We start from the raw sequence: 26,800 nt of genomic DNA, 5'->3' as shown, positions 1-26,800 counted from the left end.
ATTTAAACAGTTATCTCACCAGGTAGTTTCTATACATGGGAACAGCAGCACCTGCAAGTTCCCCTCTACGCCATCCTGAATTGGAAATATATTGCTGTTCCTTCATTGTCAAAATCCTGGAATTGCTTTGCTGGGTTAAAGCCCTGGGATTCCAGCTGAATGGCATTGTGGGTCTACCGTCAGCACATGGACTACAGAAGTTCAAGAAGGCAGCTCACTACCACCTTCTCAAGGCAGCTTGGGATAGGCAGTAAATACTGGCTTGGCCAATTTTGCCCACATCCCTTGACTGAATGTAAAATGTCATTTAACTGAAGTCAACATGATTTAGAGTCATAAGTTGGACAGCTTGGAAACAAACCAACTTGTCCATGCTGACTAGATATCCTAAATTAATCTCATCCCATTTGCCAGCATTTGGCCCATAACCCAGTAACTCTTCCTATTCATATACTATCTAGATGCCCTTTAAATGTTGCAATTGTACCAGCCTTCACCAATTCCTCTGGCAGCTCATTCAATACCTGCTCCATCCTCAGCGTGAAAAAGTTGCCCCTTAGGTCCCTTTTAAATATTTCTCCTCTCACCTTCAACCTATGACCTCCAGCTTTTGCACTTCTTGGAAAGGCTCTTTTGACCCAATGCTGAAGTAAATTCTGACCCTTGGAAAGGTTACCTTCATAGAATTCAAAATCAAAAACCCATCTGCATCGACTTTAGTCATAAACTCCTGAATAATAATATTAATCTATTATAAAACTTCATCACATGAGTGAATTGTCAGGCATTTTTAGAATTAACCATTAAAGGTTACCCACAGTGCAGTGGGTTTTGAGTCAAGATGAGAGTGGTGCTGGAAAAGCACAGCAGGTTGGGCAGCATCCGAGGAGCAGGAAAATCGACGTTTCGGGCAGGAGGACTTCATCCTGCCCGAAGGGTTCCTACCTGAACCGTTACTTTTCCTGCTCCTCAGATGCTGCCTGACCTGCTGTGCTTTTCCAGCACCACTCTCATCTTGACTCTGATCTCCAGTATCTGCAGTCCTCACTTTCGCCCAGTTTTGAATCAAGTCTAGTCCAGCATAGGAACTTACTCTCAACTCAAGATCTACATCATCCCTCCACATTGTATGTAACTTTGTGAGGAATCTGTGCCATCAGTTTTGTTGTGCCAGTCGAAAAGGAGAGAGACAGAGGGTGATGTTGCCAGGTTGAGGAGAATTTCTTGGCATCTTAATGTCTGAGTACCTGGCCTTACATCTGACTGATCAATGGTGCCACAGTTTGTTGTCTCTATTGTGCTGCTGTGAGATTTAACTTCTGACATTCAGCCTTGTGCCCACAGTTCCCCGAGTCAATGGCCACACGAAGCTGGAGAGGCGGCATGAGGTTGGCAGCTACGAGAGCTCTTCCACCCTGATGAGCAGCGAGCTTGAAACCACCAGCTTTTTCGACTCAGACGAAGATGATTCCACCAGCAGGTACGAGAGCCTTTCAGTGAAAAGGCTGCTGCATTTGTGGAGAACTGTCAGCAGGGCAATGGGACCATGGGTACATGCAGGATAAGGTGGAGGAGTGAGTTGCTGGGCCGATAGTTTGGGACTTATTTAAATAGCCTCTGACATAGCTTTCAGGAACTGGGTCAATTTGGGACAGAGGTGATGGTGGGAGGTCGAAACAGTGGTAAGAGTGGAACTGGTGATGGGAGCCAGATGGGTTTTTATGTGAGCGCAGACAGCACCTTCGTTAACATCTCATCTGAAAGACAGTATCTCTGCGGGAGGGAAGGTGACTGGAACCATACATCAGTCAGAGTTGACTCCTTTATGGGAGAGAACCTGACAAAGATTGGATAGAGAGCATACAGTAGTCAGACCCACTGCAGATATTGTCCATTTCTCTGACAAGTGATTCTTTTTGATAAAAAAAGAACATAGGAAAGAATATCTTGGGAAAACTGCAGCCAATGTTTTCAGTCCCCTACAAACCAACCAATTTAGAACTTGGAACTAGAGGGATCAAAAGATCTGGGGAAAGCAGGAACAGGCTATTGAGTCAGATAGATGGTCAGCCATGATAATAATGAATGGTGGAGCAGGCTCAAAGGGCTGAATGGCCTACTTCTCCAGTTTCCATATTTCTACATAAACTTCCTTGCCACTTTCCTTGGCAACTATCCAGGGGTGATGAAATAACTCCCCAGAGGCTGGTATCCCATCATCAAGTCACCCTTTGTTTACACATGGAGAGTCCTTGGCGCAGAGCCAGCTCTGAATGAGCAGAATTTCTGGCATTTCTGTTTATATCTTTCAGCAAGGGTTCCCTGATTTGAACCAGGTTAACAGCCCCAATCTAGGAACTCATATTCTATGAGCTCCACCCAGCTAACCTTGTTACAATCATGCAGGTGAAACACACTATTCCCAATCTGTGTCCTTTTCGACATCTAACATGAGCTCCTGAGCCCATAGCTGCACCATCACTACCATCACCAATTTCCACCTCTCTGACATTGCTGAGTCTTGGCTGATCTGGTGCTGAAACCCTGATCATGCATTCGCTACCTCTAAATCCAAATGTTGCAATTCATTCCTGACTGGTTTCCCCACGTATTTTCCTCAGCAAACTTGAGGTCAGTCAAAACTCTGAGGAATTGTGCCTCACCATGCACTCAGTCCTGTTCTCCTGTGTCCTCAATCCTGTTCCCCTGTGTCACTGGCCCACGCTGACCTACACTGGTTCCCAGTCAGCAACTTGATTTTAAATTAACTTGAATTTAACTTGTTGTTAAATCACTCCGTGTTGCACCACTCCCCTGGCAGATGATAAGGGGCTGGGGGTGGAGTGTCAGGCAAGGGATGAATGGGCAGCTGATTCTGAACAGCCTGCCCTACAGCCATAATGTACTGGGTGAGGACTCAATTGGTGCAGAGTGACTCTTGATCCCCCAGTGGAAGGAAGACCCACCCCTCGATGGGGCACGTCTTGGCACGACCAGTTTCTGACGGTCTAGAGCTGCCTTATGGGTGCTGCCCAGTGTGCACACAGGCTAAGAATGAAGGCCTCAATGAACTCTGATCCAGATACGTAAGGGGCACGGCAGTGAGGGGTTGGAAACAGGCTGAGGGAGGTGAAGTCGCTCAGTTTCAATTTCCTTGCGGAGAAGAAGCAAAGGGGCAGCACTATCTCTCAGGGTGGGGTGTGGGCATGGTTCCCTCCAATGTGCGAAGGGTACTCTCTAACATTATTACTCAGCCCTTTCTGCCCACGCTTTCAAAAAATTTGTTTTAAAGAACACACTGGCTATTCACACCAACTGAGTGATGATGTGGGCAGGGCAATTTTGAGGCCACTTGAGCTTGAGTTCATTTGCCCTTAATGAAGGGGCGTCCAATTAAGATTGGGATGAGGAGGAGTCTCATCTCTCTGAGGGTGAAGAGTCTTTGGAGCTCCTTGCCCCAGCGAGCTGTATGGGCAGAGTCTGGTGTGTGTTTAAGGGTGCGATAGATTTGTGGTCAGAGCTATAGAGAAAGGACAAAGTGGCTGCGAGTAGTGTTAGGCATGATCCCATTGAATGGCAGTGTAGACTCGAGGGGCTGAATGGTCTGAGTATGTGGGATGGTGGAATGTCCAGCCCTTGAGCTGCGAACCCCCCTACCCACTCTTCCCCGTAGCCCCACTGCCCTCCGAGACACCTGTGCTCTTCTTGCTCTGGCTCCTTGAGTAGCTCGGAGTTTAATTACTCCACCAATGTTGGCCGTGCTCTCAAGCTCGAGAATTCTTTCCCCATCAACCCCTCTCATTGCCTGTGAAATGCTGCTTAAAACTCACCTGTTTGACCATTGTCCGAGTAGTCCTTATTATCAGTTGCTGCTGGTTTATGTTCCTGTGCAGCACCTGTGAATGTTTTACAACCTGAAAGGTGCAATGTAAATGCAAGTTCTCATTCTGGAATGGAACGTCTTCAAAATACATTATTTAATCTGAACAGCCCTCCACTCCCTCCGTTCCAACCCCACTATCAAACCGGCAGACAAGGGAGGTGCAACGACCTTTACACCGCTGAGGCTAAACGCCAGCTCGCGGACACCTCCTCCTACTGCCCCCTTGACCATAACCCCACCTCCCACCACCAAACCATCATCTCCCAGACCATCCATAACCTCAACACCTCAGGGGATCTCCCATCTACCGCCTCCAACCTCATAGTCCCACAACCCCGTACCGCCCGTTTCTACCTCCTGCCCAAAATCCACAAACCTGACTGCCCCGGCCGACCCATTGTCTCAGCCTGCTCCTGCCCCACCGAACTCATCTCTGCATACCTCGACACGGTCCTGTCCCCCTTTAGTCCAAGAACTCCCCACCTATGTTCGGGACACCACCCACGCCCTCCACCTTCTCCATGATTTTCACTTCCTCGGTCCCCAACGCCTTATCTTCACCATGGACATCCAGTCCCTGTACACCTCCATCCCCCATCACGAAGGACTCAAAGCCCTCCGCTTCTTCCCTTCCCGTCGTACCAACCAGTACCCTTCCACTGACCCACTCCTTCGACTGACTGAACTGGTCCTCACTCTGAACATCTTCTCTTTCCAATCGTCCCCCTTCCTCCAAACCAAAGTAGTAGCCATGGGCACCCGCCTGGGCCCCATCTATGCCTGCCTCTTCGTCGGATATGTGGAACAGTCCATCTTCCGCAGCTACACTGCACCACCCCCCACCTTTTCCTCCGCTACATCGATGACTGTATCGGCGCTGCCTCGTAGGAGGTTGAACAGTTCATCCACTTTACCACCACTTTCCACCCCGACCACAAATTCACCTGGACCGTCTCAGACTCCTCCCTCCCCTTCCTAGACATCTCCATTTCTATCTCAGGTGACTAAATCAACACGGACATTTACTATAAACCGACCGACTCCCACAGCTACCCTAGAATACACCTCCTCCCACCCTGCCCCCTGTAAAAACACCATCCCATATTCCCAATTCCTTCGTCTCCGCCGCATCTGCTCCCAGGAGGACCAGTTCCAATACCGTACAACCCAGATGGCCTCCTTCTTCAAAGACGGCAATTTCCCCCCCGGATGTGATCGACGATGCTCTCCACCGCATCTCCTCCACTTCCCGCTCCTCCGCCCTTGAGCTCCACCCCTCCAATCGCCACCAGGACAGAACCCCACTGGTCCTCACCTACCACCCCACCAACCTCCATGTCCAGCGTATCATCCGCCGTCATTTCTGCCACCTCCAAACAGACCCCACCACCAGGGATATATTTCCCTTCCCTCTCCTACCAGCGTTCCGAAAAGACCACTCCCTCCGTGACTCCCTCATCAGGTTCACACCCCCCACCAACCCAACCCCACTCCCCGGCACCTTCCCTTGCAACCACAAGAATTGCAAAACTTGCGCCCACACCTCCCCCCTTACTTCCCTCCAAGGCCCCAAGGGATCCTTCCATATCCACCACAAATTCACCTGCACCTCCACACACATCATTTACTGCATCTGCTGCACCCGATGTGGCCTCCTGTACATTGGGGAGACAGGCCGCCTACTTGCGGAACGTTTCAGAGAACACTTCTGGGGCACCCGGACCAACCAACCCAACCACCCCGTGGCTCAACACTTCAACTCCCCCTCCCACTCCACCAAGGACATGCAGGTCCTTGGACTCCTCCATCGCCAGACCATGGCAACTCGACGGCTGGAGGAAGAGCGCTTCATCTTCCGCCTAGGAACCCTCCAACCACAAGGGATAAACTCCGATTTCTCCAGTTTCCTCATTTCCCCTCCCTCCACCTTGTCTCAGTCCCAACCCTTGAACTCAGCACCACCTTTCTAACCTGCAATCTTCTTCCTGACCTCTTCGGCTCCCCACCCACTCCGGCCTAACACCCTCACCTTAACCTCCTTCCACCTATCGCATTTCCAACGCCCCTCCCCCAAGTCCCTCCTCCCTAACTTTTATCTTGGCCTGCTTGGCACACTTTCCTCATTCCTGAAGAAGGGCTCATGCCCGAAACGTCGATTCTCCTGCTCCTTGGATGCTGCCTGACCTGCTGCGCTTTTCCAGTGACACATTTTCAGCTCTGATCTCCAGCATCTGCAGTCCTCACTTTCTCCTTTAATCTGTACAGACCTTATACGTTTTGTTGAGCACTTTTGATAGTGTCTGTGATGTCTTCTGCCCTCTGGTGTTGCATGTGGTTTATTACACCTTCCAAAACAACCTCTGTGTGATTTTGAAGCTACTTGGATGCTGCCTGAACTGCTGTGCTCTTCCAGCACCACTAATCCAGAATCTGGTTTCCAGCATCTGAAGTCATTGTTTTTACCTCTAATTCTGCTGTGCCAGCATTATTCCTATTTTTTGCAGGGTAATTTTTTGCCTTCAATTTTCTTTTCTGCTCAATTCCTGAGCTCTTGTGGGAGTACAGTTCCATAACCTATATACACTTCCAGTATCTCACCAATATATACATCCTTTCTGCATGATCATAGCTAGTCAGTCTCTAAATTCAACCCATTTGTGTGACTAGATAACACTTGGGATCCACTCAGATTCCCCCACCTTCCCATAATTCTATCCCTTAGACCTCAATTTTGGACTGCAATCTGTGCCAGGTTAGTTGATGCCTCTGCTAAGATAGTAACCATGATAATCTTTTCATTGAGTTACAAAGTTGAAGTCTCACTCCAGAGGCTTGAACTCAAAATCTGGACTGACACCTCCGGTGCCAAATTGAGGGACTGCAGAAGCTATACTTTCGATGAGCCATTCAATCAAGTTCCCATCTGTCCCCTCAAGTGGCTGCGAAAGATCCCATATCACAGTTGGCGGGATTATCGCAGGTATCCTGGGCCAGTGTTTATATATGAAACAAGGTTAATCTGCACCTTATCTCATTGTAATTTGTGGGAACTTATTAGCTTCCATGTTTCCTCTTTTGCATCGCTTAAAAAACTAACTTGTACATCCTGAGGTTAGAACTGGCACTATATAAATGCAACATCATTCTTATTAAGATACTTGAAGCAGAACTGTAGGTAAATGTTGAAAGGTTGTAGCAGCTTGAAATGATAGCTTTGGTAAACTACATGTGCCTTATAACACATTCTCTCAGAAAATCCTTACTTTGATCCAGACCAGCCCCAATCGAGACAGCAGGAAAGCCACTCGAGGTAAGCTCACTACTCATAGTGAGCCTGGGGTTCCTGCTCCAGATCAGAAACCTCTATGCAACATCATTATTTTCTTTTAGCCCTGGTATCTTCCTGCTAAATCTGTGTTGTAGCCATCCTTTCTTTGAGGTGCATTGGTCAGAGCTGAAAGCAATAATTGTAGATGGAGGTTGACCAAATCTTTGAACAATAGAATTAATTCCTCACTTTTGCCCCTTGGTAGAAGAACCAACATTTTATTACTTTGTGTGTGCAAAACTGATCAAGAATAGGTATGGGATTGGCCTGTCACCCACTGTCTGCTTATTTTGGCTGCAAGGGGAGATGATCAGAGAGGTTCCTGCATTCAGGAAGTGGTATCTCCAGCCGGAATCAGTTTCTCACTAAAGATAAACACAAATCTAGTCTGAAGATGAAGAATTGTGCTTGAGCCCCGAATCTGTCTCAGTCTTTCTGTGACTCACTCCCATTACAGGTTCAGCAGCTCCACAGAACAAAGCAACTCATCCAAACTCATGAGACGACACAAGCGACGGCGACGGAAACAGCGGATTCCCCGGATTGAGAGGGTGGGTGGATTTCTTGTCTCTTAGTGTAACAAACTCCTCAAAAACTGGTGTCTCAAGTCCACTATTTATGTACACATTGAAGTGTAGAACATTAATACAGGTGGAGTCAAAGACTTTACATTGTCAGGCACCCAATGTCACCAGTCAGCCCTCCTGGCATTGATACAAAATAAGTCTCCCTCATTACTGTCCCCATCAAATGCTCCAGGACAGGTACAGCAGGAGATTAGACACATAGCAAAGCTCCCTCAAATCTGTCACCATCAAATGCTCCTACATAGGTACAGAATGAGGTTAGGTACAGAGCAAAGCTCCCTTAACACTGTCCCAATCTAATGCTCCCTGGACAGGTACAGCATGGGGCTTATTCAGAATAAAGCTCTCTCTTTTTAAACTGAAAGTCAACTTCCATTGACACCATCCCCATCCAACACTCTCAGGGCAGGGACAGTACTGGTTAGGTACAGAGTAAGGCTGCCTTATAAACGAGAAGTAAATGGAAAGTATAGTTCCCTCAACTCAGTCCCCATCAAACACTCCCAGAACAGGTATAACATGGGATTAAATACTGGGTAAAGTTCCTGTCACTCTTTCAAACTGAAAGTAATGCTCCGTTGGCACTGTCCCCCATCAATACTCCCAGGACATGGACAGGACAGGGGTTAAATACATTGTAAGCTGGGTATGCATTTGCAGTCGTCTGTTTATGACCTGTTTGAGCCTATTACTGGGGACATTGGATGAAGACAGGGGATCTGGTTCGACTGCAGGATTGCTTTACTCAAAGCTCATTCTGACTGGGCAAAGGTCTACACCACGGTGAAGTCTTGAGACTGTCTGGCACCCACTGAATGTGGAGGGTGGGGAGGTGGGAAGTGAGCTGGCATGAAGAGAAGAACTGCTCTGAACTGTTGTGTACACTGTCCATGTGCAGGCAACTCATCCAGGAAACCTTATTCAGTGGACCAGTTCCTCACAGAAATTCTGGTGAGGGGTTCATACCAGTTTTCCTGCTCTGAACCAATTACTGGAAACTGATGGATTTGTTGAGTTATGTCTCTGCTTTCTTTTTCAGTCCTCCTCGTTTAGTAGTATCACAGATTCCACTATGTCTCTCAACATTATCACCGTCACTTTAAACATGGGTGAGTGCACACTTCTTCAGCAGGAAGGGGCAAACGGAAAGGTGGGTGTGGTGGGAGCAGATAAGCTGTTTGACAAAACTAATCCTACTAGAAAGTTAAATGCTGGGCAATGTGTGGGCAAAGTTTTACAGCATGTGTTACAATGATGGAGCCTTGCAAGGATTGAATTTTAAAGCCTACACTTGCCATCCAGAATCATTTAATGCATCTAGAATCATTTAATGCAGTATGAGGCAATCTGTTCATCACGTCATGCTAATTCTATGGATAGGTTATCCAATTAGTTCCACACTTCTTACACCATTACCTTGCATGGTTTATCCTTTTCTCCTATATATGTAATTTCCTTATGAATGTTACTGTTAACTTTGCTCCCACCACCTAATCAAACAGCTCATTTTGGCTCATAACAGTTCAGTGTAAAAATAATTCTTTTTTGTTTCCTCTAAAATCAAACATAGAACAATTCAGCACAGAACAGGCCCTTCAGCCCTCAATGTCGCGCCAACCTGAGAACTATTCTCAGCTCGTCCCCCTACCCTATCCCAAAATCATCCATGTGCTTATCCAAGGATTGTTTAAATCTCCCTAATGTGGCTGGGTTGACTACATTAGCAGGGTGGGCATTCCACGCCCTTAACCACTCTCTGCGTAAAGAACCTGCCTCTGAAATCTGTCTTAAATCTATCACCCCTCAATTTGGAGTTATGCCCCCTCGTACAAGCTGACATCATCATCCTAGGAAAAAGACTTTCACTGTCTAGCCTATCTAATCCTCTGATCTTCTTATATGTCTCTATCAAATCCCCTTTTAGCCTTCTTCTTTCCAATGAGAACAGACCCAAGTCTCTCAGCCTTTCCTCATAAGACCTTCCCTCCAGACCAGGCAATATCCTGGTAAATCTCCTCTGCACCTTTTCCAATGCTTCTACATCCATTCCGAAATATGGGGACCAGAACTGTACACAATATTCCAAGAGTGGCTGCACCACCGTTTTGTACAGTTGCAGCAGATGCTAGACATTTGAAGCAAACAAAAGCAGAAATTGCTGGAGAAACTCAGTAGGTCTGGCAGCACTCTTCATAACTGCTGTGTAATACTTACGGTGTAACAGTGCACTTCTGAAGGAGGGTCACTGGATCCGAAACATTAATGCTGTTTTCTCTCCACAGATGCTTCCAGACCTGCTGAGTTTCCCTAGCAATTTCTGTTTCTCTTGCTTGGATCTGTAGATCACCTTACTTCATGTCGGTGTTGGGAAAGACAGTGAAATCCTTACAAAAAACTGTGGTTAAAGTAAACATTGAGCAACAAAAAAATGCAACAAATATGAGTCAGCCCAAATTCCAAAAGGGAAGGTTATGTTTGAACAAAGTGATTAAGTCCTTTGAGGCAATGCCAGGAAAGGTTAATGCAGTGGACCAAATGTATTTGGATTTTCAAAAGGCCTTTGATAAGTTATCACTGGCTAGATTCATGGCTAAAGTCAGAATGCATGGTGTTAAGGGTCAGCTAGTAGGATGGATAGCAAGCTGTTGACAAAACAAGAGAGCAAAGTGTCTGTGTTAAGAGCAGCAGTGTAAACTGGCAAAGGGTAAGGAGTAATATTCCACAAGGATCTGTGTTGCCTGCTTACATTTTGAAAAATTGGTCTTAGGAGTTGATAAAAACAATTTTAAAATTTCTGTTAACAGTAACTGGTTAGTATTGAGGAGAACAATGACAAAAATATGGGAAGATATTAATAAACTTTCAGGATGGGAGTTACATTGACAAATGAGCTTCACTTGCAGGGATGTTGCCGGGTTGGAGGGTTTGAGCTATAGGGCGAGTTTGAATAGGCTGGGACTGTTTTCCCTGGAGGGTTGGAGGCTGAGCGGTGACCCTATAGAGGCCTATAAAGTCATGAGGGGCATGGATAGGGTCAATAGACATGGTCTTTTTCCTGGGGTGGGGGAGTCCAAAACCAGAGGGCATAGGTTTAGGGTGAGAGGAGAAAGATTTCAAAGGGAGCGAAAGGGGCAACTTTTTACACAGAGAGTAGTGCGTGTGTGGAATGAGCTGCCAGAGGAAGGGCTGGTACAATTACAACATTTAACAGGCATCTGGATGGGTGAATGAATATGAAGGGTTTGGGACTAGAAATTGAGGATACCTGGTTGGCACTGTTGAGTTGCATCACAGGCTCTCTCTCTGTGCTGTACATCTCTATGACTCTAATAAGTGTGAGGCGACGCATTTTGGTCAAAGGTAATAACAAAAATGGGGGAAACAGTGCCATTTGAGGTAAGAGTCACATAAATCATTACAAATAATACTAGAGTACTGAGAGCTTAAAATAAACAAGCACAGCAGTAGAAATTCTTTCTAAAGAGAGGGAATTATAAAGTAGAGATTGTTCTATTATGTTGGTATAGAAAATTGTTTAGACCACACATATAAATAGAGGCGTTGGAGTAGATTTGATATCAATTTGCTATGGTGATGCCAGAAAATGAGAAGCGTTATCCAACAAAAAAAATTGAACAACTGGGCTCTTTTCCATACAGCTGAGGGATGACAAAATAGAAGTCTCCAAAATTATGAAAGTGGTTGACAGGGTAAGTGCAGGGAAAATGTTTCTGACCAAAACGAGGGGCCGTAAGCATAAGATAATTGCTAATTCATTCAACAGCGACTTAAGGTGAAACATTGTTTTAATGCAGAGGATGGAGAGAATGTGGAATTGATTCCACGGGGAGTGGCTGAGACTATAATGCATTCAGGAGAAGGTAAAAGAATTCAACAGAAAGAGGGGGATCAAAGGATATGCTGAGAGGGTAAGATGAAATAATGTGGGAGGAGGCTGGTGAGGTGACGAAAATACATACCAACAAGGACCATTTGCAGTCAATATTTGCATATTCTCCCTGTGTCTGTGTGGGTTTCCTCTGGGTTCCTCCCACAGCTGTGCAGGCTAAGTGGATTGGCCATACTAAATTGCCCATAGTGTCCAAAGATGTGCAGGCTTGGTGAATTAGCCATGGTAAAGGGAGGGTTATGAGGCCAGGGTGAGGGCCTGTGTCTGGGTGGGATGTTCTTCAGAGGGTCTGTGTAGATCCGATGGGCTGAGTGGCCTCTTTCTGCATGGTAGGGACTCTATGATTCTGTGAATGTTTCTGTACTGTAAGTGCTAACTTTGACATCCACATGCTTCCCTTTAGAGAAGTACAATTTCCTGGGAATCAGCATCGTGGGGCAAAGTAACGAGAGAGGCGATGGAGGGATTTACATTGGGTCCATCATGAAGGGAGGGGCTGTGGCAGCGGACGGCAGAATCGAGCCTGGAGACATGTTGCTGCAGGTGGGTCCTCGGGTCGGAGCTCACACAATTCATCACCCAGCTGGGGGAGAGGTGGGGGGAGGGGCGGCTGAGTGTGAAACATTAACTCTGAAATCAGAGACAATATTCTTGGGAGGAAGGTGCTGGAAATCAGGTCACATGGGGTGGCATGGTGGCTCAGTGGTTAGCACTGCTGCCTCACAATACTAGATTTGATTCCAGTCTTGGGCAACTGTGTGTGGAGTTTGCACATTCTCCCCGTGTCTGCATGGGTTTCCTCCGGGTGCTCCGGTCTCCTCCCACGGTCCAATGATGTGCAGGTTAGGTGAATTGGCCATGCTAAATTGCCCATAGTGTTCAGGGATGTGTAGGTTAGGTGCATTAATCAGGGGTAAATAGTGAATGGGGAAATGGGTCTGGGAAGGTTACTCTTCCAAGGGTTGATGTGGACTTGTTGGGCCAAAGGGCCTGTTTCCACGTTGTAGGGATTCTAATTCTCATTCTGACATCACTCCATGATCTGTCACAAAAGGTGACACAATAGAATGAAGTCGTGTGGGAAAAATGCATGGGAGGCATACGCACAAGCATAAATGAGCGATAGTTTTGAGTACAAATCAACCAATGTGAAGATTGTCAGCTAATCAGCTCCTTGCAGTTTATGGGAACTCACTGTGTGCAGATTGGCTGCTTCATTCTTATGTTATGACCTCACTTCATCATTGGTTGCAAAGCACTGCACTGCACTGCAAAGTGAGATTCTAAGCTTATACAAAATGTGGTAGTTTTATTATTTGCTTCACACTACCTGGGTTCACATCTCATCCGGGTGCCCTTATTGCACCTACACACAATTTTGCATTTGCCCTGACAGTGATGTCATTTCTCTGTTTGTCTTATGGCTCTTTACCAGAAAGAAGGATAACCAAGTGAGCAGAGAATAGGCAAAGGGAATTAGTCAGAGTTGCTGCATCTCCGCAACGCCTAACCGGTCCTGCCAAGAAACTGATAAGTGAATGCTGGGTTCACGTTGATAGTGCTCCCCTTGCTGAGGCAGCTAATATTCTGATGTTGAGTAATTGCAGCTTTTCCTTCATCTCAGGTTAATGACATCAACTTTGAGAACATGAGCAATGACGACGCAGTGCGAGTTCTGAGAGAGATCGTTCACAAGCCAGGGTAAGAGGGAAATTCCATGGTGTGGGTTGCAGACTTTGTTGAGGTGCCAGCCTTATCTCAGTGGGTCACACAGTTGTCTCTGAGTTAGAAGGTTGTGGATTCAAGGCCCAGAGGCTTGCGCGCACAATCATGGGTGAAATCCTGGGCAGGGCTGAGGGAGTGCTGTATTGTCAAAGGTGTTGTCTTTCAGATGAGAAAATTATCCTAAGACCCTGCCTGCATTCGAAGGTGAATGCACACAAAAGCATTATAGTCCCTAATGTTGTAGTTAGCATCTACACCTCAACCAACCTCACTAAAAACCAAGTCTCTGATCGTTATCATCAAGCAGTCTGTGGGAGTTGTTCTGTACTATTTATCTGCCAATTTTCCCACTTAACAACAGTAATTACATTTCAGAAGGACTTGGGAATGTCCTGAAGCTATGAGTGGTGCTACATAAATGCAGTCCTTTCATTTCTTTGCGTTTTAATGCGGTTTTGGGGTAATATAACAGCAGGCTAAAGGAGAAACAATTTGGTCTTAAATCTCTGTGTGCAAACCCATGGGAAATAAATAAGTATTCTTTTAAAATGTTCACTGAAACTTAAAGCAGGGAAATGTGTTCAATATGTCGAATGCAACGTGGCAGAAAGTGGATGCAACTCATCTGTTTCTCTAAGGTCCTTTTATTCATGATTGAGCTCAGTCTGGCAGCACCCGTCAGGCTGTTCAAAGAGGAACAGATGCTGAAATCCTGAAATTTCACTTAACCTTTCAGTTGCTGGAATCTTGAGCAGGGTTTTAGTTCCTGTTTTGTGGAAGTCCTAACATGTGGCTGTTCTTTTCTTAAGACCCATCACGCTGACTGTTGCCAAATGCTGGGACCCAACACCTCGCGCCTGTTTCACGCTCCCCAGAAGTAAGTAGCTCCTACTGTCTTGTGATGGGCTTGAATAAGATGAAAAAGCGAGAAAAAAGCTTGTGGGAAAATGAGTCTCCATCAGTGTATTAAAAATGTCATGCCTTTGGACAACACTTGTCAACAGCATTCCAATATAAATCCTGGTGTCCTATGGTAACAGGTGATTGTAAAACAGTAAGAAATAGGAGTAAGGGTGGTTCCCATGGGAGGTGTTGACATAGTGCTAATGTCTGGATTTATAGCCGAGGATTGCAAATTAATGTTCTTGTGAAAGGTATTCGAATCCCCACAATGGTAGATGGTCAAATTTGGATTCAATACAAATCTGGAATAAAAGCTGGCTAAATGTGGATCACATGAAAAGAATTCATCTGGTTCATTAATAACCTTTAGGAAAGGAAATCTGCCATCCTAACCTGGTCTGGTCTACAAGTGACTGCACTATGGTTGACTATCCTCTGGACAATTCAGAATGAGCAATAAATGCTAGCCTAGTCAATGACCCCCTAATTCCCATAAATGAATCATTGCTAGAAATTGCTCCATGCCCAAGATTGGTCTGCCATTCAATGAGCTCATAGAATCCTGACTGTGTGAAAAGAAGCCATTTGGCCCATCAAGTCCATACCAACCTTCCAAAAAGCATCCCACTAAACCCTACATTTCCCATGGCTAACACATCAAGGCTGCACATCCCTGGATACCTAACATGCACATCTTTGAACTGTGGGAGGAAACTGGAGCTCCCAGAAGAAATCAGTGCAGACATGGAAATGTGCAAACTCCACACAGACAGTCGCCTAACGGTGGAATCGAACCCAGATCCCGCAGAGCCACCATGCTGCTCATATCATGGCTGATATAATTGTGCCCTGAACTCCACTTTCCAGTGGCCCTCCTATGATCCTTAACTCTCTAGCAGAACAAAAATTTGTTAAAAAACCCAGCCTTCAATATATTCAATGATATTCAGTGAGCCATCGGAAATGCAGGGTTACGGGGATAGGGTAGAGGGGTGAGTCTGGGTACACTGTTCTTTGGAGAGTCAGTGTGGACTGGATGTGCCAAATGGCCTGCTTCCACACTATAGGGACTCTATATCCAGCCTGCACTGGCCTCTGATCAAGAGTATTCCAAAGAAAGAAAAATAATGTCCTCATCTCCATCTTAAATGGTAGACCCCTTATTGTTACCCCTTCGTGATGTGAGGCATTAAAAATGATACAAATACAATCATCAGTAAACATCCTCACTATTGACCTTGTAATGGAGGGAAGGTCATTGATGAAGCAGCTGAAGCATCTCAAAGCACTACCCTTTTGATCTCCTGTCAAGATGTCCTGGCACTGAGATGATTGACCATCTACACTGCAACCATTACTATTGCATTGTCTTGATGCTAACTAAGCCCCTGAAAATCCTTGCTTATTATTGAAATTGTACATGATGAATAATGTGGCTTGTGAATAATTAAGGTTCCACTGTATAACAGGAGAATAAAGACTAGTCACAGTGTGTAACCTGACACTCCCTTGAATATTTCGCATGTCTGCAATTTGTTGTTCAATAGACAATAGACAATAGACAATAGATGCTGGAGTAGGCCATTCTGCCCTTCGAGCCTGCACCGCCATTCAATATGATCATGGCTGATCATTCCTAATTAGTATCCTGTTCCAGCCTTATCTCCATACCCCTTGACTCCACTATCTTTAAGAGCTCTATCCAATTCTTTCTTAAAAGAATCCAGAGACTGGGCCTCCACTGCCCTCTGGGGCAGAGCATTCCACACAGCCACCACTCTCTGTGTGAAGTAGTTTCTCCTCATCTCTGTCCTAAATGGTCTACCCCGTATTTTTAAGTTGTGTCCTCTGGTTCGGCACTCCCCCATCAACGGAAATATGTTCCCTCCTGCCAGAGTGTCCAATCCTTTCATAAGCCTATACGTTTCAATCAGATCCCCTCTCAGTCTTCTAAACTCAAGGGTATACAAGCCCAGTCGCTTCAGTCTTTCCGTGTAAGGCAATCCTGCCATTCCAGGAATTGACCTCGTGAACCTACGCTGCACTCCCTCAATAGCCAGAATGTCTTTCCTCAAATTTGGAGACCAGAACTGTACACAGTACTCCAGGTGTGGTCTCACCAGGGCCCTGTACAGCTGCAGAAGCACCTCTTTGCTTCTATACTCAATCCCTCTTGTTATGAAGGCCAGCATGCTATTAGCCTTCTTCACGACCTGCTGTACCTGCATGCTTGCCTTCATTGACTGGTGTACAAGAACACCCAGATCTCTCTGAACAGCCCCTTTACCTAATTTGATACCATTGAGGTAGTAATCTGCCTTCCTGTTCTTGCCACCAAAGTGGATAACCAGACATTCAGTTCCAGTGAGAGACATGGTGCAATAATTTCTTTAATTCATTGAGTACAATTTGAGTTTTCAGCTATAAACTCATTCTCTGTTAGATTTTAGTCTGTCCATCCCTCCCTGTGACAGCAGTTGGTGTCAGTTGAGGGATTTAAACAGTTTCGTCCCTCACTATTTCATATACCTTCAATCCATTGAGTCCTCTTTCTGATCAAATGGTGACCCGCGAAGTGTGGTTTCTCAATAGCCAACAGAAGTAAGCCTGGCTCAATAGTAAAGTTTAATATTAGTTAATTTGTGAATTCATTGCGTGAAGATGGTACTCAGACATGCACACATATAGATCCATGTAGATACGTGCAGAACAATGCACTTCAATTGATTCATCCAGAAATGTTTAAAATTCTGTAAAATTCTATACACCGTAAGTAGGCTACCACAGTGAAAGTATTGATGTCTGTCTATTTCTAACCCTCCTTCAGGTGAGCCCATTCGTCCCATCGACCCAGCGGCATGGGTGTCTCACACAGCGGCCATGACAGGAGCCTATCAGCCATATGGTATGAGCCCCTCCATGAGCACCATTACTTCCACCAGCTCTTCCATCACCAGCTCCATCCCAGAAACCGAACGTAAGTTCCACCTGCACACCACCATCTGCCTCACCTGGCATCAACACAGCATCACATCCCAAATCACGGAGCTGCTTTTCTCTCAGTTTGTGTCATTCTACTTTGATTCACCTTGTGTTTTGTGTTTTGAGCACCTCACATGCTCAGAGAGTGCAATGTTTCATCTCGAGAAATATGAAGAGATTTATGCCCGGTAACATCTCACCATCCCATCTTATAGTTGCACTTTGGCTAGGAAGACACACTGCAATGCAGAAAAGAGAACAGGTTTTGTAAATATTCAGTACATCGACATCATGTTTTAGTTGACAAATCAAAGGAAAGGGTCAAGGAGCATGATGCAAGGCAGTATTGCATTGTTTCGAGCAAAGTGTAAGGTGAGGTGAATCCTGTGTCATTTGACTGATTAGGACAGCAGAGGCCCTTTGGCCCATTGAGTCTGCACTGACTTGAACTACTCTATATCTACAGTAATTCCGCTTTCCAGCACTTGGCCCACAGACTTGAATGTTTTGAGACTTCATTTGCTGATCCAAATATTTCTTTAAAGGTTGTGATGTTTCCTGCTTCAACCAGCCTCCCAAATGGTGCATTCCAGACTCCCACCACCCTCTGAGTGAAAAGAATTTCCTGAAATCCCCTCTAATCCTCCTGCGTTTCCCTTTAAAATTATGATCCTTGTCACTGATCCTTCATATAAGGGGAACAGCTGCTTTCTATTCACCCTGTCCATGCCCCTCATAATCTTCTACACTCAAAACACATCTTGTCTCAGGCTTCTCAGCTCTAAAGAAAACAACTCAAACCTATCTAGCCTTTCTTCATAGGTAAAATGCTCTATTCCAGGCAACATCCAAGGGAATCTCTTTTATCCCCTCTCCAGTGCAATCACATCCCTCCTATTGTGTGGTAATTAGAACTATACCCAGTACTCTAGCTGTGGCCTGACCAAACTTTTGAACAGTTCCATCATGACCTCCCTGCTCTTATGATGTGTGCAACCACTGATAAAGGCAAGTGTTCCTTGGGCCTTATTAACTACCATATCCTGCTAGCCATCTGTGGACAAACACCCCCAGATGCCTCTGTTCCTCAGACTTTCATAGTGTCCTGTCATTCACTGAGTACTCTCTTCTCTTGTTACTTCTTCCTCTCACTTTTCAAGATTAAATTCTATCTGCCACTAATTTTTCCATCCAACCAATCCATCAAAATCCTCCCGCAACCTTAGACCTCATTCCTCGCTGTAAACCACCTGGCCCACCTTTATGTCATTCACAAGCTTATCATCCCATTGCAAAATCTGTCTCAGTTCCATATGCCACAAAAACTAAGGGACCCTGCACTGATCCCTATGGTACATTGAAGGATACTGGCCTCAAGCCACAAAAGTAGACTTTTACCACTACCCTATCTCTCCTGTCATTAAGCCAATTTTGGGTCCAACTTACCAAGTTACTCTGCAGCCCATGTGTTTTACTTTCTTCATCAGCATTCCTTGTGCGAGCTTGTCAAAGCCTTTGATGAAGTCCATGTAACTACACTACCCTCATCTACACACCTGGTCACCACCTTGAAACATTCTGTCAAATTTGTAATTCATAACTTTCCTCTGACAAAGCCATGCTGATGATCCCTGATCAAAACTTGCCTCTTCAAATGAAGATTAATTCCCTCCTTCAGAATTTTCCCCACTGGTTTCCCTCCCACTGATGTGACACTCACTGGTTTGAAATTTCTGGACCCACATCTGACCCACATTTCTCGAAAAGTGGAGCCCATTAGCTGTCTTCTAGTTCTTTGGCACCTCCAGTGTGACCAAGGAGAATTAAAAATTTGGGTCAGAGTCCCTGTAACTGACTCCTCCAGCTATTGAAAGAAAGGGAACACTGAGATCCTGGCGATGAAAATGTTAGAAATGGAGATGAGGCATGAGTCTGAAATTTTGATACAAAAAGGATGTAAGGAGGAAAGTTAGGTGGTATTTGCAACTTTAGAGGAAAAATAAAGTGGAAAATGCAAGTCTCCATTATCACAGTGAATCATAGGCTACTCTTTCATTAAAGAGAGATGACTGCTAGCAATTTTATCCTGAGGGTCACCACACATCAAGTAAGGGGTGCAATTGAGAAGGCAGGGTCTTATTAATAAGACAGTACAGGAATCTGCATAACTTTGTATAGCAAACAACCATCCAAGCCACTGAGCTCACTGACCACACTCGTATCGTCCAATACGAGAGAAACATTGCATTACAGAGGCAGAGAGGCTGATAGTGAAACAGGGATAGACATTCTCCAAAATAAAAACCTTTGTGATTTTTATAATTGGCTTAGGATGAGGAAGTGGAAGTGTGGGTTAGTAAGTTTGCCAATGACATGAAGGTTGGTGGAGTTGTGGATAGTGTGGAGGGCTCTCGTAGGTTGCAACGGGACATTGACAGGATGCAGAAGTGAGCCGATAAGTGGCAGATGGAGTTCAACCTGGAAAAGTGTGAAGTGATTCACTTTGGAAGGTTGAATTTGAATGCAGATTACAGGGTTAAAGGCAGGACTCTTGGCAGTGTGGAGGGACAGAGAGATCTTGGGGTCCCTGTCCATAGATCCCTCAACGTTGCCACCCTAGTTGATAGGGTTGTTAAGAAGGCATATGGTGTGTTGGCTTTCATTAACGGGGGATTGAGTTTAAGAGCCGTGAGGTTATGCTGCAGCTCTCTAGAGCCCTAGTTAGACCACATTTGGAATATCTTGTTCTGTTCTGGTCACCTCATTACACAAAGGATGTGGAAGCTTTAGAGAGGGTGTAGAGGAGATTTACCAGGATGCTGCCTGGACTGGAGGGCATTTCTAATGAAGAAAGGTTGAAGGAGCTAAGGCTTTTCTCATTAGAGCCAAGAAGGATGAGAGTTGACTTGATAGAGGTGTGCAATAGAGGCATAGATAATGTGAATAGCCAGAGACTTTTCCCAGGTGGAAATGTATATCACGTGGGGGCATAATTTTAAGGTGATTGGAGGAAGGTTTAGGGAAGGTGTCACAGTTAGGTTCTTTACACAGGGAGTGGTAAGTGTGTGGAATGCATTGCCAGCAGCAGTAGTAGAGTCAGATACATTAGGGACATTTAAGTGACTCTTGGATAGGCACATGGTAGATGGTACAATGAAGGGTACGTAGGTATGTATGATCTTAGAGTAGGATAAAAAGTTGGTACAACATCGAGGGACGAAGGGACTGTACTGTTCTATGTTCAATCAAATCCTGCTTCAGCATTCTCTGCTTCAGGGAAAACAAACCCACTTTCTCTTGATAACTGAGACTTTCTATGCCTGGTAACATCCGCTGCACCCTTTCCAGTACAAACATACTGTTCTGATAATGTCAAAAAGTGTGGTGCTGGAAAAGCACAGCAGATCAGGCAGCATCTGAGGAGCAGGAGGATCGACGTTTTGGGGCAGAAGCACTTCATCAGGAATGTGGAGGGGGAAGCAGGCTGAGAGATAAATAGGAGGGTGGGGGGTGGAACTGGGGGAGAAGGCAATAGGAAGATGCAGGTGGAGGGTGATGGTGATAAGTTGGTGGGGATGGTGGAGTGGATAGGTAGAAAGGAAGATGGACAGGTAGGACAGGTCAAGAGGGTGGTGCCGCGTTGGAGGGTTTGATCTGGAATGGGGGGGGGGGGGGGGGGGGGGGGGCGGAGTAGATTTGGAAACTGATGAGGTTGATGTTGATGCCATGTGGTTGAAGGGTCCCAAGGCGGAAGATGAGGCGTTCTTTCTCCAGTCAACAGGTGCTTGGATTTGATGGTAGAGGAGGCCCAGGACTTGCATGTCCTTGGTGGAGTGGGAGGGAGAGTTGAAGTGGTCAGCCACAGAGCAGTGAGGTTGTTTGGCGTGTGTGTCCCAGAGATGTTCCTGAAACGCTGTGCAAGCTGGCTTCCTGTTTCCCCAAATGTAGAGGAGACCACGCCGAGTGCAACAGACACAGTGGATGAGGTGGGTGGATGTGCAGGAAAATCTCTGCCAGGTGTGAAAAGATCCTTTGGTGCCTTGGACGGAGATGAGCGGGGAGGTTTTACACCTCTTGCGGCAGCAAGGGAAGGTACCGAGTGTGGAAAGTGGGTTGGTGAGGGGCGTGGACCAAATGACGGCGTCGTGGAGGGAATAGTCTCTGCAGAACACCGATAGGGATGAGGGAGGAAAATATATCTCTGGTGGTGGGGTCTGATTGTAGGTGGCAGAAATGGCAGAGGATAATATGCTGTATCTGAGATTAGTAGGGTGATAGTGTGGCAACCAGAACTGCTGACAATATTCTATCTCTGCCCCCACCAATGTTTCATAAAGTTGTAGCAAGACTTCCTTGCTTCTATTCTACACCCCAGCTCATGAAGGCAAGCTTCCTGTATGCTGTCTTCGCCACCATGTCGACTTCTGCTGACACCTTCAGGGATCTTTGAATTTGTATACCAAATCTATTTATTCCTCAGTACTCTCTAGGGACCTATCATTCATTTTGTGTCTCCTTCCTTTATGATACTTTCCAAAATGCATCACCTTGCACTTATTGGGATTAAATTCCATCTGCCATTGCTGTGCCCAATTTAACAGCTGATCAATATCAGACTGTAGCTTGACACCATCCTCCTCACGATTAGCAATTTTCACATCATCTGCAAACCTACTGATTAGACCTTCTTTATTCAAATCCGAGTCATTAATGTACATAGCAAACAGCAAGGGTCCCAGTCTCAATTCCTGTGTACACTGTTGGTCACAGGCTTCCAATCACAACCCTCCACAATCATCCTTGCCTCCTATTTGTCAGCCACTTTTCAATCCAGTTTGCCAATTGCCTTGGATCCCATGGGCTCTTACCTTTTGGACTAACCTTCTGTGTGATACTTTGATAAAGGCCTTATTGACATCCATGTAAACCTCATCAACTGCTTCTACCCTCCTCAATATATTTATTCACCTCGACAAAAAAACCAATTAAATTAGTCAGACAAGATCACCCTCTAACAAATCTGTGCTAACTATCAATGATCAATCCCTATCTTTCCAAGTGTTGATTAATTCTATCCTTCAGAATTTTTTTCAATAATTTCCCCATCACTGACGTCAGACTTACTGGTCTGTTCTTACCTGGACTATACCTTGAACAAAGGAACTACGTTAGCTCCTCCAGTTGTCTGGCCCTTCACCTATGGCCAGCACGGTATTAAATATCTCTGCCAGGGCCTTGGTATTCTCCTGTCTTACCTCCCATAGTAGCTTGAGATTTATGCACCTTTATGCCCACTAAAACATCTAGTATTTCCTTCTTATTAATCTGAACATGCTCTGGAGTTTCACCTTCCGAACTGAAATATCCAGCTGTAATGTCTTTCTCCTCTGTGAATATATTACAATGTCTACAACTTGTTTAAAACAGAATTAGTCAACAGAGTCCAGACGCCTTGCAGCAGCTATGGCAATACAGATGTGGGAGCTCATCTGAAGTTAAAGGAGTTGGGGAGACGCTATATGTTGCGAAGTGAATAGCTAAAGTAATAAGTAAAAGTAATAAACGCCAGGTCACGCGATTTCCCTGTGTCTGTTACTTCTGCATTTTAAAGGTATACAAGATAACCAGTAGTAAAGCTCAAGATAAGTTTATTATTCCATACAGTCACACTTGGCCAACAGGTTTGTAGTTAACATATTCTAATTTTGTTGGCTTTCAAAAAAACAAGAAACTGTCTCCGCTAGCCATCGTGAAAGATTCAAGATGCCTGGCATTCCTTATGGCAGGAAAGGATTACACCTATTGTTAGCGACCCTAGAGAAGGAGGAGTTGATGATAAAAGTTGTCAGTTTAATAAATTTAGATTGAACTAACTTCAGCCTTTAGAAGTAGATGTTGTTGGCATAGTTTTACGCACTGTTGTTTTATCTGTAACCAAGAAATTGCATTGAGTGCTTGTTAACTATGAACTCAATATTATAATTTAGTGTTTGTAAAGTAAGATCAAACATTACAATCCTTTGCAGTACTAGATTGTTCTGAAATGAATTATGCCTTCTATAAATTAGGCAATTACTAACAACTAAATTGCTATGACTAATAAATAAATGATAAATTACACTGCTGAAGAATGGCCAGTTCTCTCCATTCCCATTCTTGCCACACCTCCTCCTGACAACCCAGCACTGCACTGCACCATAACATTGCTCATTTGAAGCAAGATCTCTTTATGTTCTTTTCTTCCCAGGGTTCGATGATTTTCATTTATCAGTCCACAGTGACATTGTCACCATCGTCAAGGCCATGGCGTCACCAGAATCGGGCTTGGAGGTCCGCGACCGGATGTGGCTTAAAATAACCATCCCCAACGCTTTTATAGGTATGTCGGATCGAGCTGGTGAGCTGGGTTTAGAAATAGTGCCTTTGCTGAATAATAAATGGTGGCTCAGTGGTTAGCACTGCTGCCTCCGAGCACCAGGGTCCCAGGTTCGGTTCCACCCTCGGGTGACTGTCTGTGTGAGTTTCCTCCAGGTGCTCCGGCTTCCTCTCACAGTCCAAAGATGTGCAGGCCAGGTGAATTGGCCATGCTAAATTGCCCATAGCGTTAGGTGCACTAGTCAGAGGGAAATGGGTCTGGGTGGGTTATTCTTCAGAGGGTTGGTGTGGGCTGGTTGGGCCGAAGGGCCTGCTCCCACACTGTAGGGAATCTAATCTAATCTAATCTAAACAAGATAAACATGGAAGAGGGGGACTGGCCCTCACCTATGCTCATCTGTTTGGAAAATCTTGAAGATTGGCCTAACCAGCACCCTAATTCTTTCTAGGTCTGATGACAGGTTTCCCTTACTTTCATTCCTAATGAAGGGCTTTTGCCCAAAATGTCGATTCTCCTGCTCCTCGGATGCTGCCTGACCTGCTGTACTTTTCCAGCACCACTCTAATCTAGACTCTGATTTCCAGCATCTGCAGTCCTCATTTTTGCCGAGGTTTCTCTTTCTGCAGATGCTGCTTGGCCAGCTGAGCATTTCCAGCATTTTCTGCTTTTATTTCATATTTCCAGCATCTGCAGTATTTTGCTTATTGATGAGATCCCAATCATTGTGCTCCTAACAAGTAGTACTTGCATGAACCTGGGACAAAAAGCTCTAAATGTTGAGGACAGATTGAATAGACAGGATTGTATTTGCTTAAATATAGAAGACTGTTGCAGAACCAGATTTTAGTGGTAATTTTCAGAAGAGATAAATACAATGATTTGGAGACAGATGCCAGAAGCCAGAGTCAATGGATACGAAGGTGGAAAAGCATAGCAGTTTAGACCATATCCGAAGAGCTAGAAAGTCAACACTTTGGGCCAAACCCATTCATCAGGTTTCCTGATGAAGGGTTTCAACCCGAAACATTGACTTTCATGCTCCTTGGAAGCTATCTGACCTGCTATGCTTTTCCAGCGTCCGATCTTTTGACCCCTTATAAATATATTAATGGGAAATATTTTTGTAGGGCTTTGGAGTAAGGAGAGGAAGTGGAGTTGAGAGATGATCTCAGTTTGTCCTTTTAAAAGTGGCTGCAGAACTCGCTGCACTCAATGACCTTCTTTACTGTATCATTCTGTCTTGTTTTCCCAGGCTCTGATGTTGTTGACTGGCTTTACAACCACGTGGAAGGTTTTCCAGATCGGCGCGAGGCTAGAAAATATGCCAGTAATCTCCTCAAAGCTGGTTACATCCGACACACCGTCAACAAAATCACCTTCTCAGAACAGTGCTACTACATCTTTGGGAATCTCTGTGGCAGTGAGTTACTCTGTCTTTGGGGCATGTTGTCATCTCGAACCGGTATCCTTTCTCTACTTCACCTCAAACGCTGGCTGCTATTAAAGAAATAAGTCATCGCTTGGTCATACAGAACTTGCTTATTACAGAAAGGAGAAACGCATTATCAAAGCTTCTCGTTTTGCAGTTTAGATTAGATTAGATTAGATTAGATTCCCTACAGTGTGGAAACAGGCCCTTCAGCCCAACAAGTCCACACCGACCCTCTGAAGAGTAACCCAGCCAGTCCAATTTCCCTCTGACTAATACACCTAACACTATGGGCAATTTAGCATGGCCAATTCACCTGACCTGCACATCTTTGGACTGTGAGAGGAAACTGGAGCACCCAGAGGAAACCTATGCAGACACGGCGAGATTGTGCAAGTTATCAGGACAGATGCAAGAAGGCCAAATTTCAAAAGATTGATTTACATTGCATGAGAAAAAAGTGCTAATTAGCTGGCATGTGGACTCTGATTGATTGAGGCACTGGCATGGAGAATATACCATGGAAATATTGTCCCTGAAATTTTTGTTTAATTCAAAAGTGTGCAATACCTGTACATGTTCCTTTTGCCTACAGAGAACCAGTCTATGCGTGTGGATATATGCAGCTTCTAGCAAGTGTGTTTGAGCCACATTCTGAAATCAACTGATAATCTTAAATTGGTTATTAGTATAATTCTCATCATACTTAGACAGCCCTTGCTAAACAATCCAAATCATGGAATTGTATCTAACACTAGACATTATGTTCTGTGATTTGCAAGTAGGGGCTTTTCTCATGCAGTACAAAGGGTATGCAGTACAATTCCCTTTGACATTTGGTGTTCTTACTTCTTATCAGATAAATACAAGATGAAAGGTTTCAACAGTGCATCTCTTTTTCTCATCAATACTTACAGGAAAAGTGGAGGAATGATTTTTCTGCTTTATTCTTATGGAATTTGAGCATTGCTGGTATGGCCAGCATTTGTTGCCTGTCTCTCATTATCCTTGTACTGAATAGCTTGCTGGGCTATTTCAGAAAGCACTTTAGACTCAGCCACATTGCTGTGAGTCTGAAGTCATGTGACAGGTCAGATAGGGATGGTAGGTTTCTTTCTGTAATGGGGAGTGAATGGATTAGTTTTATTATCATTGTGAATCAAGTGGGTTTTTTGGCATTTGAAGATAGTTGTCATGGTCACTGTTGTTTATTTTTAACCCATATGCCCAAAGAATTAGTCTGGGGCTTCTGGTTTATTAATCCAGGAACATTACCATGACGTGCCTGGCTCCCTTAATGAGCAGTACTGTACATACACAGTGACTCAGAGTGAGTTGTGCTGGGTGCACATGTCTGTGCTACATACTGAATTCTGTTCCTTGCTCAACAGGAAGTACGATGCAGTTTAAAAATGTCAATCTGAAGATCTTTCTTTCTTTTTCTCTGTCTCTCAATTTTGCCCCTTCTCTTTCTCTTCCCATCCCCCTTTCTTTCCTCGGTCTTCCCTTTTTCTCTCCCCTCTCTCTTCTGTTTCCTTCTTCCATCTCTTTGATTTTCTCTCTCTCTCTCCCCCGTCTCCTCTCTTCTGTCTTCCTCTTCCCACCCACCCCTCGCTCTCTCTCTCTCGCGCACACTCTCTTTCTCTCTCTTACAATGTGTTTCAGGTAGAAGATGTG

The 26,800-nt window shown here is 45.1% G+C and overlaps 1 protein-coding gene across 1 annotated transcript in view; it reads left to right on the top strand.

The window, feature by feature from the left end:
- dvl3b (dishevelled segment polarity protein 3b) overlaps positions 1-26,800 on the top strand; it is a 125,748-nt gene that overhangs the window by 86,663 nt on the left and 12,285 nt on the right. Inside the window, exons 5-13 of the mRNA XM_072572124.1 lie at positions 1,345-1,480; positions 7,669-7,762; positions 8,838-8,907; positions 12,112-12,251; positions 13,333-13,409; positions 14,243-14,310; positions 17,164-17,313; positions 23,566-23,697; positions 24,947-25,114. Coding sequence (XP_072428225.1) covers positions 1,345-1,480; positions 7,669-7,762; positions 8,838-8,907; positions 12,112-12,251; positions 13,333-13,409; positions 14,243-14,310; positions 17,164-17,313; positions 23,566-23,697; positions 24,947-25,114 — 1,035 coding nt within the window. The remainder of the gene's footprint in view (positions 1-1,344; positions 1,481-7,668; positions 7,763-8,837; positions 8,908-12,111; positions 12,252-13,332; positions 13,410-14,242; positions 14,311-17,163; positions 17,314-23,565; positions 23,698-24,946; positions 25,115-26,800) is intronic.

The sequence above is a fragment of the Chiloscyllium punctatum genome, chromosome 6 (genome assembly GCF_047496795.1).
Source record: "Chiloscyllium punctatum isolate Juve2018m chromosome 6, sChiPun1.3, whole genome shotgun sequence".
NCBI lineage: Eukaryota > Metazoa > Chordata > Chondrichthyes > Orectolobiformes > Hemiscylliidae > Chiloscyllium > Chiloscyllium punctatum.
The sequence above is the reverse complement of the archived record's forward strand: the minus strand, read 5'-3'. Positions and strand labels throughout refer to the sequence as shown.